This window comes from Canis lupus, chromosome 26 (genome assembly GCF_003254725.2).
Source record: "Canis lupus dingo isolate Sandy chromosome 26, ASM325472v2, whole genome shotgun sequence".
Classification (NCBI taxonomy): Eukaryota; Metazoa; Chordata; class Mammalia; order Carnivora; family Canidae; genus Canis; species Canis lupus.
The window spans coordinates 19550183-19563673 of NC_064268.1; the positions used below are offsets into that span (position 1 = coordinate 19550183).

General features: G+C 54.1%; 1 protein-coding gene across 1 annotated transcript; it reads left to right on the forward strand.

Annotated features, from left to right (window-relative positions):
• Positions 1-401: 401 nt before the first annotated feature.
• CRYBB2 (crystallin beta B2) lies at positions 402-7886 on the forward strand. Its single transcript, XM_025473375.3, has 5 exons — positions 402-455; positions 3188-3306; positions 4471-4603; positions 5896-6038; positions 7718-7886. Exons 1-5 carry the CDS (start codon positions 402-404, stop codon positions 7884-7886), a joined length of 618 nt encoding a protein of 205 aa, XP_025329160.1.
• The last annotated feature ends 5605 nt before the right edge of the window (positions 7887-13491 follow it).

Sequence of the window (13491 nt, forward strand, 5' to 3'; positions counted from 1 at the left end):
GGGGAGCCACCACATGGCCAAGCATGGCCAGTGCGTGGGTGCTGTGGCCCACGTTTTCTCTCCATCAGGAAATGCCCATGATACCCGTGGGTCCACATTCTGCTCCGCTTGTCAGGGCTGAGTGCTGGGGACCCACCTGCACCCCGCGGGAGCTCTAGTGCTTCACCACTCCTTAGCCGACCCCGTTTCCCTCTCCGGAGCTGGCCTGGACACAAAGAAATGAAGCAAAGGATGGGAGTTCACACCACCACCTGCGGACGAGCCGAGATGGGGGACACCCAGACCAGGGCCGGAGTGGGGCGGCCCTGAGGCCCCCGGGTGAGAGAGCCGGGGACCCAGACAGGTCCTCACGGCTGCTTCCCACATGTCTTCCAGGTCATTCCTGCACAGGACCACCCACCATGGCCTCGGACCACCAGACTCAAGCGGGCAAGCCACAGCCCCTCAACCCCAAGGTGGGTACCGTGGGCAGGGGGGCCCAAAGGTGCAAGCAGAGCTTCCCTCTCAGACTCAGTTTCCCTTCTCTGCCCCGGCCCTCTCTGGGATTCAGCCTCCCCCAGTTGCACCCGGGGGCACTGATTCTGAAGGCCCCTTCCTGGCCCACGACCGGCACGCCAAGGTTCCTGACACCAGTTTCCAGCTTTGGTGACTTGTGTCTCTGCCTTACCCTGCACCCCAATGATCATGGCGGGGTTCCCAGGACTGGGGCAGACCCTGAGTCTAGGTGTGAGAGGGGTCTTGTGAACGGGAGGCGAGGTGGGATTCCCGACCTGCTGTGTGTCCCGAGCCAGTCACTTGACTTCTCTGAGCCTCAATGGGGAGAACTGGATTCACGGTGCAGGGTGGGTGTGAAGAGGCGATGGAAACCAGCTCAGCCCAGCATGTGGTGTGTCCACCTAACACCAGCTATTACTGCCCGCATTGCTTCCTCATCCTCCCCGCCCTCCTAGGATCCTGGGGGGAGCCTAGCCCAACGGCCGGGGGTTCATCATACCCAATCTGTACCCAAACCTCTACCAGCAACCATCCACCTGGCTGCCTGTGCCTGGCTCCCTCAGGGGGCCCTCTGTTTCAGAGGCCCTGGGCACAGGGTCCACCCTGACCCTGCCCTTTGGTCCAATGTGGGGCCTCCCCAGCCTGGGAGGCTTGAGCCACTGCAGCCCCCAACCCACTGATCCCATTTTGACTTTCTAGGGGAGAGACAGAGCACAAACAAATCTAGGACTTCAAGCAGTGGGAAGTGTTTCAGGAAACATGAAGCAGGGTAAGGGGTGCAAAGAGTTGGGATAAATGAGGAAAGAAGATGGTAGCTGAGGTAGTCAGGGAGGCCACTCTGAGGGAGGTGGCATGGGAGCAGAGAGCCGGGTCACCAGCCACGTGAGTCAGATGGGGGCAGAGGAGAATATTCCAGGCAGAGGGCCCAGCGTGCAAAGCCCAGAGGTGGGAGCGAGCTGTGAGAGCCCGAGGACCAGCAGGAAGGCCTCGGCAACGTGTTCAGAGCCCTGCCGTCCCAGAGACACAGAAAGCCAGGCACGTCGGCAATTTAACATGTCCTAGCAGCCACGATTTAAAAAAAAAAAAAAGTACAAAGAAACAGGAGAAATTAACTTCTGTGCTCTAGTTTATCAAACCCAGTATATCCCCACCTATAATCGATAGACAAATTATGAGTAAGCTCTTTTTCATTGTTTCCTTCATGTTCTAAATCTTCAAAATCCAAGGTGTCTCTTCCATGAGCGCATCTTCACTTGGCCTGGTCGAGCACGTTCCACAGACATAGGGAGCTAAAGGCTGCGGCGTCCAATAGCCCACGTTAAAAGGATTAGATATTGTGTAAAATGTTAGCACCCATGCGCTGATAAATAACAATAGCAGTAATAACAATACCGAGCTTCTGGGCCCTCTGAAGCTTCTCGAATAGGTGGAGGGGCTGACTTTCCCTGTCCTTCCCCGGCTGCTAGAGCTCCTCTCCCAGGCCAGGGTGATAACAAACGAGTCCCTAACATCCCTATTCCTGAGCCTTCTCAGTACCCTGCATGATAGGCACGACACCCTCCCCCCCCATTTTTCAGATGGGCAAGCTGAGGCTCCAAGCGACCAGGTTGCTTCCGAGAGTTGTGCAGCTGGATGCAACAGGGGTGGCATCAGAGCTCACATGTCCTGACCCTCCTGTGGTCGAGTCAGTGACCACAAAGGCTGGACTGAGCCCATGGAATTTGTCCCTGAGCCCCGCTGGGCCTCCCCGCCCTGCCTTTATCTAGCTAATCCCCGGCCTGGGAGACAGGGCCATGTTGACGCAGCCAGTGCTGACCGTGTGGATTGTGCGGTGCCCCGAGCCCACCTCTTCACCCGGGGCAGCTCCCCAGGGAGGCGCGGCCGTGGAACCCCTGGCCTGAAATGTGCTCGGGAATCAGGAAAAGTGGTAGCTGACCTCTGGGTTAGCCCTCGGCTGTGAGGCCTTGGGGGGGCCCCTTCAGCCTCCCCAATGGGGATCCTGCTGGCTCCCCGCCCTGGACTGCTGAGAGCGCCAGGTGAGACAAAGAGGGTGAAGCCCCCTCGGAAGTACCCTGGTGGAGGTCAGAAGGGGCCTGCAGAGCCCATGCCGGGGATGCTAGCCTCGGGCTGAGATGGGGTCAGGGGGTGCCCACAGGCTCTCTAGGAGCAAGAGAAGCCCGACGTCGCCCATGAGCTGGGGAGAGCTGCAGCATCTGGGGCCGCGACCTGAGACGTGCTGTCTCAGAAACCGCGTTTCATCGAGGGCCCAGGTGCTTTGCGGGCCTGCGAGTCTGCAAAGTGCTGCCCTGGTGGAGACGCACCCGGTGAACCTGGACCCCAACTTCAGCTCCGCCCCTGTGTGTCCCAGGGGGTGTGGGACGCCCCTGAATCCACGGGAGCACGCCTGGCATGCACAGAGGCGGCGCTGTGTGCTAAGGGTCTGCTTCTCCGAATCCTTCCAGCCATCCCACGAGGTGGGTTCCCTCATTTCCCATTTTCCCAACAGAGCGACGGAGGCTCAGCGAGGGGAAGTACTGGCTCAGGGTGTCACAGCTGGTTGGTGGCAGAGCCAGGACCGACTCGGTTTATGGGTCTGTGGCTCCCGAGGTTGGAGTCCGGGCCCCCTCCCCCGCGCCAGTGCCTCGCTTCGCTCCTCCCCATCATGACGGGCGACCCTGTCCTCCTGTTGCAGATCATCATCTTTGAGCAGGAGAACTTCCAGGGCCACTCGCATGAGCTCAGCGGGCCCTGCCCCAACCTGAAGGAGACTGGCGTGGAGAAGGCAGGCTCTGTCCTGGTGCAGGCTGGACCGTACGTACCTACCTGGGGTGGGGGGTGGGGGGCTCGCCTGGTTGGGGGCCCCAGGGTGAGGCAAGTGGGCTGTAAAGCTGGCGGGGACCCGCCCTCATTGTGCCGCCGGACCATGCGATTTGGTGGCTGGCAGCCTGTGGAAAGACTTTGTGCTCTGGGGTCAGATTGAGCTGGGCTCAGATGCAGATGCCACCACTTCGAGGCTGTGTCACATTGGACCAGGAACTTCTCTCTCTGAGCCTTGGCCTTCTTCCTCTGTGGAAAAAGCCTGACACCAAGGCCAGCCACTCCCTGGAGGCAGGGAGATGGACAGTGGCTTGCATGGACTTTTCTAGAGCTGCCAGTCTCTGGCTCCAGGAGTGTCCTCACTCTCCTATGAGGTTTGAAGCCAGATGTCCCAGCTCTGCATTCACTGGCCGCTCCCCCAATCCTGCCCATACTGGATCTCATTGGCATATTTGGGGGCCAGCAGCCTTGGTACCTGACCTCAGAGAGAAGGGGAGGTGGCTGGTAGGACGTGACTGCCCCGCTCAGGTCACAAAGCCAAGCACAGCCTGCAGGCGCCTGTCCTTGTGGTTCCCTGACCGCTCCTCCTTGAAAGAGCCTCAGGAATCAGGGGTGGCCTCCGGTGACCCCTCCCAAGAGGTCAGGGGTCCTGGTGGGGTTGGGGGTCCTGGGTGACCCATCCCACAACTCAAGGTTCTCAGGGAATCCTGCAGAGTGCAATGATGCCGCTCAAGTCAGAGTCTGCTGGCGTGGGGAACACGGCCCTGCCGGCCTCCCTTGTCCGACACGCTCTGGGCTCCTGGTGCTCCCGGGAGCACCTCTTCCTGGACAAGTGAAGTTTTGACCATTTAAGCACCGTATCTGATTCTCAGTTGCCTTTTCATTTTACCATTTGGATGGGAGACTTTCTCAAACAGACTTGACCCTCCTCTGCTTTCTTTCTAGAAATTGAACTTTTGATATTTTTGCTAATGATTGTTGATTGTTCAAAGTTGAGTTCTGGATAACTGAGGTGACGCTACTCTCGCCTTGGCGGTGTCTGGATTTTGATGGCTGAGCCAGGCGAGTGCGAGCCCCGGCGGCTTGAGCAACTAGCCAGGGTCCCGCCAGGGGAAGCCGGGGGTGGCCTGACCCGCCCTCGCTCTGTCTCCACTGCAGCTGGGTGGGCTACGAACAAGCCAACTGCAAGGGAGAGCAGTTTGTGTTCGAGAAGGGCGAGTACCCCCGCTGGGACTCGTGGACCAGCAGTCGGAGGACTGACTCCCTCAGCTCCCTGAGACCCATCAAAGTGGTGAGCCTCCTGTCGCTTCTTGCTTCTTCCTCTCTTTGCCACCTTGGAGCTGGGGCTCTAGGGAGCAGGAAGGAGCCTTCACCTCCAGCCCTGTGACCCTTCTGATGGGCAGGGCACACTTCCCGGCTCTGTGACCTAGCATAAGTCATTCACCTCCCCAAGCCTCAGTTTCCCCATCTGTTAAATGGAGATATTTGTATCTAACTGCCCTGAGATTCCCACATGCTCAGCCTAAGGGTTGCCACATCGCACAACCCCAAGGGGGGCTCCATTCACGAGATCTCAAAATGCTCTGGGGTGGGTGCCATTCACATTCCATTCTGTGTGCGGACCGTGCTCCCCAGGGTTGGAAGCTATCACAGAGCAGTAGCTCAACGGATGGCAGCCATCCTAAATATGAAAAGGAATTTTGGGACTGGGTGTGGAGGCAAAGGTGGGTTAGTTCTTGTTCATAACTCATGCTGGCAGGACCTGTGGTTCTTCTCTGACCCCGATTCTTACTAGAATGTGAACTCTTAGGGAGGGCACCGGGCCAGCCTCCCAAACCTCCCCAAGGCAGGTTAACTCTCCCCATAGCTTGATGGAAGATTGGAGAACACTGGACTTAGCCTCCCATAGAGCTGGGTTCCTATGTTGGCTCTGTTTAAAAAAAAAAAAAAAAAAAAAAAGATTTTATTTATTTATTTATTTATTTATTTATTATTTATTTATTTATGACAGACAGAGAGAGGTAGAGACATAGGCAGAGGGAGAGGCAGGATCCCTGTAGGGAACCTAATATAGGATTCGATCCCAGGACCCTGGGATCATGACCCAAGCCAAAGGCAGACGCTCAACCACTGAGCCATGCAGGGGCCCCATTGGCTCTGGTCTTTAAAGGATTAAAGGGGATGACTAAGAAAATATAGGAACAGGATATGGGAAGAGATGTGGCAAGGAAGAAAAGCCAAAATATCTCTGGTGCCTGTTTGGGGCCCCACCAGCCTGCATCTCTGTGTGTGTAGACTGTGACCAATTTTTTTTTAAAGGGAGCTGAGAGAAAATGACATATCAGAATTGAATGTGCCTGTAAGTGTAGAGCCTGGAGTGTCATATGAAGACAGCCCAGTGGGACCCCAACAAACAGCCAGGGTTAACTGCTGTTGTTTATAGACACTCGGGTGGCGGGGGTACTGCGTAGCAGGTGTGTAGGTGGATTGAGCTGATCTCAACGGTGGGGCATCTGGACAGGGTGGGGGAGGCTCACCCCAGGCCCCTCTCCCACACCCACTTTCCATGCTCCCTGCCAACAGGACAGCCAAGAGCACAAGATCATCCTCTATGAAAACCCCAACTTCACGGGGAAGAAGATGGAAATCATAGATGACGACGTGCCCAGTTTCCACGCCCACGGCTACCAGGAGAAGGTGTCGTCGGTGCGGGTGCAGAGTGGCACGTGAGTGCAGACCCAGCCCCGGGTCGCCCTGCCCTGGACCCTGCAGAGCATGTATACCCGCGACCTCAGTCTTCCCTTATGGGAAGTGGGCATGGAGATCGTGAGCTTGTAATTGGCTTTCAGCCCCTGCAGTCCCGTCCAGAGCTGCCTTTTGGGCAGCACCCTACCTCTGGAGTGAGGCAAAGCTCGGCCTTAACCTCAATCCCCAAGAGCAGGACAGTAAACGTTAGTGGGGTGCAGATGAGGCCGGGCAGGGGTGGGAGGCAGAAGGGTAGGAGGTGACTTGAGTGGTCTTAATGGAGCTGGGAGTGGCAGGCAGTCCAGCCCATGCTGCTGCTTTACCGCATGAGTTCCTGAGTTTAGAAAGAGGACGTGTCGTTTCCCATTGAATAAACTTCCCTGGTACATGACTCTGGCCGTCACCCACGGGGAATTCCTTCTTGTGCAAAACTTCAATTCTATGGGCATCCTCAGACAGGCTACAGGCAGTGGTGCTTGGAGCTTGCTTGTGCCAGCTTGGAAGAGCTGATTCTTCAATTTTCAGAATTTCTGTGAGCTGGTTTTGAATCCTCAGTAGCTTGAAATCTGCTATAGTGGGACTATTTGCACCATAGAAATTGGAATATGTTACAAATCAAGACCCCTTTTTCCTCAAGAGAGCTGATTTACCAACACGTACTGGCATTCTGGAATTCACCAAACTCCTAAAATACTGTGCAAAGTTCTGAGTTTGTGGTCTTCGTCATTCATTCATTCATTCATTCATTCTTCAATCTGTTGAGTGCCACCACATGCCAGGCATTGTGTTAGGTGCTCAGCATGTCAAAAGAGATTAGAGACCTGGCTTCTGCTTGGTAAAGCTAAGTCTAGCTGGGGTCAAGAGTTAATAATTTAAGAATCCACACAAATCTGGACTTCCTTTTTTTTTTTTTTTTCCAAATCTGGACTTCGTCCCTGAAAAGGGGACTCTTGAACTCAGATCCCGAGAAAGAGTAGAAGTGCAGGTGTAAAGAGAGGAAGGAAGGTCAGACAGATAACAGCACGTGCAAAGGCCCTGTGGTTGGAGGAGCCTAGTGCATTTGAGGGACTCTACAAACTCTCGACTGGCTGGCTAGTGCGCCGAGATATAGGGACCCAAGACCAAGAGGTAGAGCTGCAAGACCCCAAGTCTGGCCAAGCAGGTCCCAGTAGGGCAGGGCTTTGTAACATTCTGGGGGGAAGAAACTGTAAATTTCATTAGGCGCTCAAAAGAGTGAAGGACCCCCCCCCCCCAAGACGGTGGTGACTTCAAATGACAAAGGGATTACAGAGGGCTCCCGGGACCCAGCCTATTCTCCTTGGGCCTTGCAGCCAGGCATGGAGTTAGGAGGAGGGTAGACAGAGGCAGTTAAGAGACCTGTCTTATTCGAGGCTTCAATGGGCTTGAGATCATTCCTTCCTCTGATCCCAGTATCAGGCCTTCAGTCAAAAGTTGCTTCAAGAGGTAGTGAGCTCCCCATCAAAAGAAGGAAGAAAGCAGAGGCTGGATGCCGGAAGGATGGTGTTCCTGCCCAACAATCAGGAAGTGAGAAAGGATTGGGAACTCCCCCCTTCCTAATGGCTTAAGGACTCTCTCTCTCTCTCCCCCCTTTCCCCCCTCCCCCCGCCTGCCTCTCCTCTGTCCTCCGTCTGGCCTGCAGGTGGGTCGGTTACCAGTACCCTGGCTATCGTGGGCTGCAGTACCTGCTGGAGAAGGGAGACTACAAGGACAGCGGTGACTTTGGGGCTCCCCACCCCCAGGTGCAGTCCGTGCGCCGCATCCGCGACATGCAGTGGCACCAACGGGGTGCCTTCCACCCCTCCAACTAGTGCCCCCCTTTCCCTCCTTCCCAGGGGCTTGGTCTGCTGCCCAGGATCCCCCCAGACCTCCTGGCGAGTGAATAAAGTGTGACTTGCAATTTGTGTGTTGTGTTGTCTTGTATCTCCAGTGGGAGCTGAGACCTGGGTTCTGGGTGCGTGTGTGCGAGACAGAGACAGACAGATAGACAGACAGACGGAGAACCAGGAAGTGACTGGGCTGGGGTAGGACAGCAGAACCCTCAGGAAGACTTAGAACTCTGTTGCTTCTTAGCCGTGTGACCTTGGGCGTACTGTCCAACCTCTCTGAACCTCTGTTTCTTTGCCTGGTTTGCAGCCACCTGTGCCCCATGAGAGCCTGGCTCCCTTTTACATGGTTGCTGAGAACCATCCCCCCGGGGGCGTGTGAGGGATGCTCCAGCCCTTAAAAATGTGTCCCCTGCCATTCCCATAGTAGCATGTTATCACCTTGAGCCTGGCAGTTTTCTTAGATCGGCCAGGAGAGCCAATAGCCCTGCAATCCCACCCCGTCCCAGACAGAGGGCCTGGCCCCCCGTTTCTGTTCCGTGTGTGTTCCATGGTCCCTCCGCTCATTAGTTGCTTGGTTTGATCACTCAGCGTCACGGTTGGCCTGGATTCTAATGGCTGTTCCGGAGCCTGGCCTGTGATCGGGCCTCAGACAAGTGATTTTACCTCTCAGAGCCCCCATGCTTATACTTGGGGAAAAGGGGGGGGGGACAGGGCCTCCCTGATCTGGACTCAGTGGAGATGAAATGAGATGACCCGGGCATTCTCTGGATAAATGGGAATCGTTTGCTGCTCATCTGTAGCCCGAGTATCTACTTCCCAGGGCAGCTTCCTTTCGCTTCGCATGCGGTATCTTTTGATGTCGTGGTTTTACATTTTGATGTCGTCTAACATCGGTCTGTTCCCTTATAGTGTGTACCTACCCTGTCTTCTTGAAGAAATTCTTTCTAACCCCAGGTCTCAAATATATTCTCCAATATTTTTACCCCCCTGGACATTTGCAAGTTGTGCTCTTCACATGTGAATTCTCAATCCCTCTGGAGCTGGTTTTGGTGTCCAGCGTGTCTAAGTTCCTTTTGGATCTCCCCTTTTCCACTGCCGGCCACCGTTGTCCTGGAATCATTTCTTGAGAAGTCCGTTTCACCCACTGTGGGGCAATGCCACCTCTGTCGCATATTAGATGGGCTTATGTGCGTGGAGTCTACCCCCGGGGTCCCTTTTCCATTCCCCTATCAGGCTGTATCTTTCCGGACTCTGACCACATTATGTCAATAACTATTGCTTGGTAATAAGTTTCGAACCGCTCTTCTTATTCAGAAAGATTTTAGGTAGGGGCGCCCGGGTGGCTCAGTGGTTAAGGGTCTGCCTTTGGCCCAAGCCATGATCCTGGGGTCCTGGGATCGAGTCCCGCATTGGGCTCCCCGCAGGGAGCCTGCTTCCCCCTCCGCCTGTGTCTCTACCTCTCTGTGTGTCTCTCATGAATAAATAGATAAAATCTTTTTTTAAAAAAGAAAAATTTTAGATAGTCTCACCCTTGTGTACCTCCATATAAAGTCATCCCCTCGAATCTGGACAAATGGAAAACCCTGTTGAATGAGCTAAAGTGGTTAACATGATTACCATGCAGATAGGAACTAATCAGTTCTCAATAAATGTTACTTGTTTCCACTTGTTCCTTCTTCTTTAGCCAATAACTGCCAAGTGCGTATGTTCTTCCTGGACCTGGGCAGAGGAGGGGATACAAAATAAATAGGACAGAGCCCCGCCCACCCCCGGAAGCTCCCACTCTACTCTGGAGAGATGGTGATAGCTTGACAATAAGACCTTGGTGATTGGGATCCCTGGGTGGCGCAGCGGTTTGGCGCCTGCCTTTGGCCCAGGGCATGATCCTGGAGACCCAGGATCGAATCCCATGTCGGGCTCCCGGTGCATGGAGCCTGCTTCTCCCTCTGCCTGTGTCTCTGCCTCTGCCTCTCTCTCTCTGTGTGACTATCATAAATAAAAAAAAAAAAAAAAAAAGACCTTGGTGATTATTATGGATTGAATTGGTCCTCCTTCCCCAAATTCATGTGTTGAAGTCCTAACCCCCTAGTGTCTCAGAATGTGACATTTGTTGGAACTATAGTTGTTGCAGAGGTGATTATTTAAATTTAGATGAGGTCAGAGTGGATTGGGTGAGTCCTTAATCCAGTATCACTGGTGTCCTTGTGAAGAGGGGAAATTTGCAGACACACACACACATACAGAGGACATCATGTGACGATACAGGCAGAGAATGGGGTGATGCAACAGAGACCAAGCTACATCCGAACCACCAGGAAACCACCAGAATCCAGGAGAGAAGCATGGAACAGATTCTCCCTCACATGCCCCCAGAAGGAGCCAACCCTGTGACACCCTGACCTTGGAGGGCCAGCCTACAGAATTGTGAGATAATAAATTTCTGTTGTTTAAGCCACTATGTTCAGGGCACTCCGTGATGGCATCCCTAGGACACTAATACAATGATGGCGAGAGGAAGGGGCCAAGGACACCAAGAGGGGGCAAGGGTACTGCCTGGGGCATCAGACCTCCAAAGATGTGGGAGGCGTTGAAAGAAGAGTTGACATTTTGCAGATGAATCTTGGGGAGAACCATCTTGACAAAGGGAACAGAGTACGCAGAGTTGGGGATGCAAGAGAGAGCATGCGATGTTCCAGTGTTCTAAGCATAGTGACCACCTCAGGGCATGGAAACTCTGAGGGCTGGCTAAGCACAAAGTCCTGAGAGATTGGCTGGTGGTGATCAAGATGATGCTGTGCATGGTAGGCAGCACCAAGGGGGCTTCTATCTATCTATTCCTAACACCAACCTACCCAAAACTTAGTGGGTACAACAACAATCATTTGCTTTGCTCACATGTGTCATTTGGGCAGGACCCAGTGAGGATAGCACATCTCTGCTCCAAATGGAGTCATCTAGGGTAGCTCAAAGGCTGGGGAGGAGTCCCATAGCTGAGTGTTGGTGCCGGCTGTTGGCTGGGGCCTCAACTATGGCTCTCAGATCAGACCCCCGCCCAACACGTGGGCCCTCCATGCAGCTGCTTGGCTACCACACAGCATGGTAGCTGGGCTCTAAGAGCAAGTGTCCCAAGAGAAAGGTGGAGGCTTCGTGGCATTCGTAAGACTCAGCCTCAGAAGGCACACAGCATCGCTTCTTCCACACTCTGTTGGAAGGAGGGTCACATGGGTGGACCCAGGTTGGAGAGGAGAAGACAAAGGCCCCAGCAGTCAATGAGAGGAAGGTCAAGGTATGGGAGGAGATTCCCCATATGGGAGGCCTTTTTTACAAAACAGACTCTGCCAAGGGAAAGGAGACCCCCCCAGGAATGGGCTTTGACAAGGGGGAGCAGATGCCGGAATCCACACAGTGCTGGGTGGGACACTTTCAGAGGCCCTCATCCTCCTCAGTGAAAGAACAAGGATGGCCAGTTGGGGTCACTCTCTCCCTACATTGCCTTTTTTTTTTTTTTTAAAGATTTTATTTATTTATTCATGAGACACACACACACACAGAGGCAGAGACACGGGCAGAGGGAGAAGCAGGCTCCATGCAGGGAGCCCGATGCGGGACTCAATCCTGGGTCCCCAGGATCAGGCCCTGGGCCGAAGGCAGGCACTAAACCGCTGAGCCACCCAGGGATCCCCTCATTGCTTTGATTGCTTCATTTTTCTTTGCATTTCCCTGTCTCGCTCTTTATCTCTCTTTCTACTTCCTTCTGTCTCCCTCGGGACCTACCTTTATCCCTGCTGGTACCACTGCCTCTGTCTGTTTCTCTCTGTTTCTCTGTCTCCTGCTTCCTTTCCTAACCCTCCTCTTCATCTTCCCCCCTCCGTCTCTCTGTCAAGCGAGGGCCGTGTTGGGTGGGTCCCTCTCCCTGTCTCCCAACACCTCCAAGCCAGGACCCCTCTGCCTCCGCTCAGATCTCCCCAGAACCGTCTCCTAGGCGCACTCCCGCCTCCAGCCACCAGGTGTCAGCGGAGCGTCGTCCTCGGGGCTCCTCGCCCGCTGCCGGAGCTGGGAGGGGCCTCAGAGCCTCTCCTGGGCCAGCTGCCAACCTGAGACTCCAGAGAGCAAGCTCCCGCTGGACAGGCCTTCGAGGCCTGTTGTTTCTGCAGCTCTCCTCCCCAGTGCTTGCTGGGAGGGGAAACAAACAGCACCCAGGCTTTGCAGAAGCTGTTTAAGCTGGGTTTTGTAGGATGAGTAGGAGCTCGTCGGGTACGCAAGGACGGAAGTGCCTCCGGCACATTCACTCACCAATTTGCTCATTCACTCCCATCATCTTCCTCCTGCCCCTCTGCTCCCTTCGTGGGCCTCACTCTTGCTCTCCTGTCCTCTCCCTCCCTTCCCTGTCCTTCCTCCCCCTTTTTCTCCTCTTCCTCTGAATTCCCTTTGCCGCACCTTTCCTTCATTCCCCACCTCTGTCTTCCCCTTACCTCTGCTTTCTTTCCTCTTCCCCAGCTCAGCGTGCACCAGGGACGGGTGTTTCACTGATGCAAAGCGAAGCTGAGAACCACTGCTCTAGGGGTTTGTAATTCTGTAAGCAGCTTACTTTTCTGCATCTTTCTTTAAAATAGGCAGATGATGGGGCATCTGGGTGGCTCAGTCAGTTGAGCATCTGCCTTTGGCTCAGGTCATGATCCCAGGGTCCTGGGATGAGCCCTTAGTGGGGATCCCTGCTCCACTGGGAGTCTGCTTCTTGTTCTCCCTCTACCCCTCCCCCACTTGTGTGACACTTCACTTTTTCTCATTCACTCTCTCAAATGAACTTTTAAAAACGCTTTTAAAAATAAAATAGGCTGATGACGTTCATGAATAGTTTATGACTAAACCTCTTATCGCAGGAAGTTATTTTTCTTTTTCCATTAAAGAAGACACAGACTTGAGTGGATTGGGATCTCCTATCTCTGCATTCATCCAAGAATGAGGAAAGACCAGCCAGATGGACCACACTGCCATTTCCAAGGCAGAAATCAGAAGTTTTGTTCCAAAATATTGATCTAAGTATTGGTCAAATGCTTTTCCTTTCCAGTCATTGATCAGGTGCTTTATTATTTTTTTTAAGTTTATTTATTTATTTTTTAGTAATCTCTACACCCAACACGGGGCTGGAATTTACGACCCCAAGATCAAGATTCTCATGCTCTTCTGACTGAGCCGGGCAGGTGCACCAAGCAGGTGCTTTATATTCATGATTATCACGGTGTGTGCCAACCTCATACAGTGTGTCTGCTCCTCAGGTCCGACCATTAGCCCCTCAACTTCATTGCAGATGTGATTATTCACAATTTGTTTGGTCCTGCTTCCCAGCTGGACTGGAGATTTCATGAGGACAGGGAGGGAGGGGGTCCGCTCACATCTCCATGCTGCACCACCAGCGCATCCACATAGCCGCCAGCCCCTTCCCTGGGAGAAGCCATCCCTGATCCCAGACTCCTCCAGGGAAGTCCTCAAATGCTCATGCAGCCCATGCAACAGGAAGGAAACATTGACCTGCCGGAACTGCTCCATGTACTCGACCTCCCTGCAGGCGGACAGGATCAGGCCAGGC